The following is a 6,256-nucleotide window of genomic DNA, read 5'->3' as shown; positions in this document are numbered from 1 at the left end:
TGGTAGAGGTATGCCAGAGTAGCTGCCCCCCAGTTCCACTGGTGAACGGTATCCAGGTCCATGAAGTAGCGGAGGTAGGTCACGTCGACGTACCTTACACTCTTGTCCACAAAGCAAGCAACGCCTACCACATGCATGTACCAGCACCAGAGAGCGCATCCGCGGTGGTACTGTGTGAATAGCTCGTCACCCGCCTCCTCGGCATCGGCCGCCGCGTCCAGGTGGTGCTCGAAATAGCGGCTCAGTGTGGTGAACCTGATATGAGGCCCAGATGTCGTGATGCACTCAAAGTGAGCAACCTCGGGCTCCATACCCAAGTAGAGCACCATCCACTCACTGGCCTCGACCCTCTGGATCCGGGAGTGGGTCAACAGCGGTCCCCTGATGGGCAGGTGGAGAAGACACTGCACATCATGCAAGGTGATCGTCATCTCCCCCACCAGCAAGTGGAAAGAGGACGTCTCCTTGTGCCAGCGCTCCACAAATGCCCCCTGCATGCCGGTGCTGATGGTGGTGTACTGTAACGCTCCAGACTGCTTTCGGGATGATCGACTGACCCCACAAACCAGCACGGGTCTTTTCAGCATGCTTTGACCTCACTCGCACGCTTTCCGGGAAACTTCCCAGAAGGTCACCCATCCCAATACTACTCCAAGTCAAGCACACTTAACTGTGGAGTTCTTATGGAATGAGCTACCGAAAAGAAGATGCATCTTGTTTTCGGGAGCCCGTTCCATAAGAACTACACAGTTAAGCGTGCTTGACTTGGAGTAGTATTGGGATGGGTGACCTTCTGGGAAGTTTCCCGGAAAGCGTGCGAGTGAGGTCAAAGCATGCTGAAAAGACCCGTGTTGGTTTGTTGGGTCAGTCGATCATCCCGAAAGAAGTCTGGGGCGTTACAAATGGTATCAGAGCCAGACCTCTCCCAGTACGATGTGGTTCGAGGATGAACCATGCGGAAGCTGGTGGGCATGTAACACCCGAGGCCGAAGAAGGCGAGGGGTGGTTGCACCGCATGGAACACCTGGGGCCAATTGGGGCTAGGGTGGTCGCCACATCGGAATGAGAGGGATCCTAAAGCCGTGCAGGTATGGGACTGCATGGTTGAAGGAAAGCTTATAAGGATTGATGGGTACTACCTATACCAACAAGATGCATCTTCTTTTCGGGAGCCCGTTCCATAAGAACTACACAGTTAAGCGTGCTTGACTTGGAGTAGTATTGGGATGGGTGACCTTCTGGAAAGTTTCCCGGAAAGCGTGCGAGTGAGGTCAAAGCATGCTGAAAAGACCCGTGTTGGTTTGTGGGGTCAGTCGATCATCCCGAAAGAAGTCTGGGGCGTTACATGTACCCCGTCATGCAGAGGCCGCTAAGTCTTGAACCTCGCACCGCGTCGTTAAACCACTCAGCAGCTGATTTAAACAGACTGAAAATCTTCCGGACGTGATTCACCATTTTCAACGGCCTATTTATAAACAGTAAATACGATGTAAGGGAAGCATTTGATGTCAAAATACTCTTTCAGTTAAACTTGACTATTCTAGTAGTGTTTAATATATTTATTATTATAATGAAAAGTGTATGTCATAGTCATTCTTTTTCACATTGCCTTTTGCTTTTGTTTCCATTATTAATTTCTCACCAGAAAAATGCTCTTTGCCTCCTCTCTAGTCTCTATACACTCTCATGTCGTTACTATATGAATTTGCGGATTTCTCTCATCCTGTCTTCTCCTTCAACTATTTATAACTAACTAACTAGGGTTCTAATATCTCTCTCAAAGAATCTCTCTCTAAGAGTAGATCTTGAAAAGATCTAGCCTAGCTAAGGGTGGAAAAGGTAATGATCGAAATTAACACGTTTTGTTCAATAAAACCTTAAGGTATAGATTTCATGCCAAAACATATATGGTTTTTATTTCAAGTTTTGTCTGTAATAAAAAGTAATGTGTCTATTATTAGATCATCATGCTTTTGGTTTTTTTTGAAAGTTTTGGAACGCATGCAATGCATCTTCCAAAATTGGAAAGAGTTGAAAATTAAGAAACTTTCACATGTCTAGTGGTAGGTGTGTTTTTCTATATTGTTGTTCCTAGCCGCTTCCATGTGAACATCACAAAGGAAGAAAGAGAGATTAACAAACAAATAAAATCTCCCTAACCCTAGTTTAGATATATATCATTGTAGATCTATGAAATATGAAAGAGATTAAACTAATTATTTCTCACAGAATTATATATATTACTATGAAAATAGTTATGGATGAGAATTAGAAAGAGATTTCAGTTTAATTTTATAATTTTATTATATTATTTTGATATATTAATGAAATTAAAATTTTCAATTTAGCTAGTTTGGTTTTGTTTATGTTTTGATTTGTTGGGTGCAAAAGGAAATAATACAAGATAATTTTTTTATTTTCTTGGTGTTTTAGTCCTTAGTTAATTTATTTTGATTTTTTTTTTTCAAATTATGATTAAAATTAATTAAATCTGTCAACTTTAATTTTATTTGTTTGATTATATGCATAAATAATTTGGTTTTAATTTGTTTGGTTTACAGTGATTTTAATTAGATAGTGATGGCATCTAGCTACTACTCAAATCCTCCATGTGCTGCTTGCAAGTTTCTAAGAAGAAAATGCAACGAAGATTGCATATTTGCACCCTATTTTCCACCAGAAGAGCCTCATAAATTTGTAAATGTTCATAAAATATTTGGTGCAAGTAATGTTAGCAAAATTCTGAATGAAGTGTTACCTCATCAAAGGGAAGATGCAGTGAACTCTTTAGCTTATGAAGCTGAAGCAAGGATTAAAGATCCTGTTTATGGTTGTGTTGGAGCTATTTCAGTTCTTCAGAAACAACTTCTTAGCCTTCAAAAAGAACTTGATGCTGCTAATGCTGATTTGATTAGGTTTAACCATCAAGGTTCTTCTTCTTTTGGACATCTTAACTCTCATGGTTTTTATAATTATCCTTCTGATTAATTTGAATAATGATGTTCCTATCAACATTTAGGGTTTCCTTTTGTAAAGTATGGGATATTTGGATCAATATGTAATATGTATGTGCATATATATTTATTATTACTAAGTTTATAAAATTTCAATATAGTTATGGTAGTTTTGCCAATATTGCAATGTGATGCAATTCTTCTCGAACTATTTCTTTTAGATTGGGAGTGCTTGGGCTTATTGAGATCAATGAGATGTGTTTGGTGGTCAGTTGATCTTTCTAATTTTTGCAGCAAGTTTTGGGTCTCTTGTGTTATTATTTTGGTTTGATTCTTATGTTGTGTTGATTGTTATGCGTTGTTTTGTTTTTAGTTATTTTTGTTTTCCTTTGGTTGTTTGAGGTCTCTATAATAGTTTTTGTACTCTTGGCTTGTTGTTACTTTATGCTTGCTCTCTTTTATCATTATTTTTCCGTTAAAGGGTGTGTTGTTGAACTCATGTCTGGGCTTAAAGTTAATTTCTGCAAGAGTAATATTTATGGGATTAACTTGAGCTATAGAATTCTTCAGATGTCGTCATCTTTTTTTACTTGTGGCATAGGTGCGCCTCCGTTCAAATTCTCAGGTGTTATGATCGGAGATAGTCCGAGGAAGGTGGGTATGTGGAAAGATGTGATTAGAGATGTTGGGAGAAGACTAGACAAGTGGAGAGGGAGATTACTTTCCATAGGAGGGAGGGTGGTTTTGATAAATTCTGTTTTGAACGCCATTCCCCTATATTCACTTTCGTTTTATCGCCACCATTTCAATTGTATGCATGTCTCACTCCTTATGAAATGGAAATGGAGAATCTTATCCGAGGAAAACGCGATTTGGTTAAACTTGCTTAAGCATAGATATATCAATCCGAAGGTTAAGATCACTACAAAAAAAACTCCAATTTGCCAGGTGAATAGCACCCCGCAAAAGCAAATATCACCCTGCAACGTAACTTTTGCGGGGTGGACGGAATACCCCGCAAAAACGTTAGTCGCAACTTTTTGTAAGGAGAAATGCACCCCGCAACATTGCTAGGTGAAAAGCACCCCGCAACATTGCTAGGCGCAACTCCTTTCACCAGAGTTCAGTACTTGTCAGAGCAGGTGAGTAGCAGATGATTCAGAGCAGAGTGGAGCAGAAAGTGGCAGAAACTTGCGGGGTGAAAAGCACCCCGCAACTCCTTTCCCAGAAATTAACACTAAAGATCTCACTCCAACTTCATCCAACGTTCACAAACCTACACCACTGCAAACACCTTGCTTCTCCACCGCGAAAAACACTAACAAAACATGCTCACACCACTTAACATAACTTCATCTTCCTCAAAAACTCCATACCACCTCAACCTTGCAACACAACACAATCGAAACACCGACACGAAACACAACTTAAATCATCAACAACGCTTATCAACTCACTTACATCAATATTGTTTCATAATATTCTGCAACACCGACACAATTGTGATACTGAAACAATAACAATCAGATCCGATACAAACGACATTTGTCTTCACCTTGAACTTAAGAGTGCAATCGCCGACGCTGGTTGCTGAGAAAGGTGAAGAGAGAGTTCGATTCGTGTTGGAAATGAGTAGAGTGAACCAAACGTGAAAGCATGTAGATCTGCTGTTGCACCACCGCCGTTTCTCCGACACAGTAGATCTGCTTGTTTGTTCATGTATAATATGTGATTTTGTTGAAGAGATAATGAGAGTTTGATTGGAAACAAGGTGTGAGAAGAAAACATATGAAACTCGTGAGAGAGGTTTGGGAGAAAATAAAAAGAGCAATATGAAGAAGGAAGAGGTTTACAATGGAAAGAGAGAGAATAAATCTTTTTTTACCATTGGGAGTTGCGGGGTGCAACTCCCCTTGCAAAATCTGACGTGACAATACAGCTCCCTGCAACCACTGACGCAGCAGTAATTTTATAAGTAAATTTCCCCCCAAAATTTTAAAAACCGTTGCGGGGTGTTTATCACTTCGCAACGTTCTTTTCAAAAATTTCATATTTTCCCCCATCTGTTGCGAGATGGAAAACCTTATCTTTTCTTTTTAATATAAAAAAAGTGTTGCGAGGTGAATATCACCCCGCAAGTGCATTAATTAGCGAGGTGAAAAACACCTGGCATAGTCACCTGGCTAATGATATTTTCTTGTAGTGGATGTTTGTCAATGATAAGAGTGTTATAACAAAGAGGGATTACATATGGTGGCGTGGTTTAATATTGATCAACGATTGTGAAGGCTCAATAGGCCTTTCCGTTTCATATCTGTTTCATTGTAGGGTTAAAACAGGAGAAACTTTGTCATTCTGGTTCCGTAGGTGGGCGGGGAACCAAGCCATTTCGAAAGCTTATCTAGAGTTGTATGCCAAAGCCGCTTTCCCGTTCATGTCTGTTGCGGAAGCAGGTTTTTGGGACGGTTTGGAATGGGAGTGGGATGTTGATTGTTGGCTGCGAAAGGCGGACGAGGAACACCCTGAGATGTTGCACATTCTGATTGATCAGTTGTCGTAGCTCAGCCTGGAGAATCTTGGCAGAGACGTCTCTTTCTGGGCCACAGATGAAGAGAAGGGGTTTTCTATTAAAGGGTGTGCTGCTGAATTCTGAAGAATAGAGGCTGGTGTTGGGTTGCAGGATGAGGAAATTAGGAGAATGAGGTTTATGTGGGAGTTGAAAGTCCCTTCAAAGGTTGGCATTTTTGCTTGGAGATATATTTTGGGAAGGTTACCAACTAGAGATCAATTGAAGTTAAGAGGAGTCTTGGTAGAGGATAGAGACTGTTGCTGTGTGTTTTGTTTTCATAATATGGAGAATTCCAATCACCTATTCGATTGTTGTCCATTCACAAGAAGGATTTGGAACAAAGTTAGAGAGTGGTTAGGGGTTTCGGTTAATTTGACGAATATTGAGTTGAGGAATTATTTGGATCACTTTGACAAAATTAAGGGGGTAGACGAAAGATTAATTGTAGGGGTAATTAAGCTTGCGGTTTTATGGAATTTGTGGGTGATGAGAAACGCTATCTTGTTCAGAGGTAATATCTTTAACTTTGACGAGTGTTTTAGCGCTATTGTGCTCGTTTCTTGGAAATGGTTTAGGTCAGTTAATGCTTCTTCTATGACTTGTAATTTTCACTTCTGGAACATTTTACCTCTATCTTGTATAAAGAGGTAATGTTTTGTCCATTGTTCTTTTGTGATTAATACCTTTACTTATTGAAAAAAAATATTTTTCATTTATAAAAATTAATAATAGA

At 40.0% G+C, this 6,256-nt stretch overlaps 1 protein-coding gene across 1 annotated transcript; it reads left to right on the top strand.

Moving 5' to 3' along the window:
* Window positions 1-1,715: 1,715 nt before the first annotated feature.
* On the top strand, window positions 1,716-3,109 carry LOC131647228 (LOB domain-containing protein 25-like). The gene is made up of 2 exons (XM_058917139.1): window positions 1,716-1,839; window positions 2,562-3,109. The coding sequence occupies exon 2, from the start codon at window positions 2,581-2,583 to the stop codon at window positions 2,986-2,988; it is 408 nt and encodes a 135-aa protein (XP_058773122.1). The 5' UTR covers window positions 1,716-1,839; window positions 2,562-2,580; the 3' UTR covers window positions 2,989-3,109.
* The last annotated feature ends 3,147 nt before the right edge of the window (window positions 3,110-6,256 follow it).

This window comes from Vicia villosa, linkage group LG2 (assembly GCF_029867415.1).
Source record: "Vicia villosa cultivar HV-30 ecotype Madison, WI linkage group LG2, Vvil1.0, whole genome shotgun sequence".
In the NCBI taxonomy this organism is placed as follows: Eukaryota; Viridiplantae; Streptophyta; class Magnoliopsida; order Fabales; family Fabaceae; genus Vicia; species Vicia villosa.
Note: the sequence above shows the minus strand (reverse complement) of the source record. Positions and strands in the feature narration are given on the sequence as shown.

Bases quoted from the DNA above. Each gene is read 5' to 3' on its own strand.
- LOC131647228 (XM_058917139.1), top strand. From the start codon at position 2,581: ATGGCATCTAGCTACTACTCAAATCCTCCATGTGCTGCTTGCAAGTTT.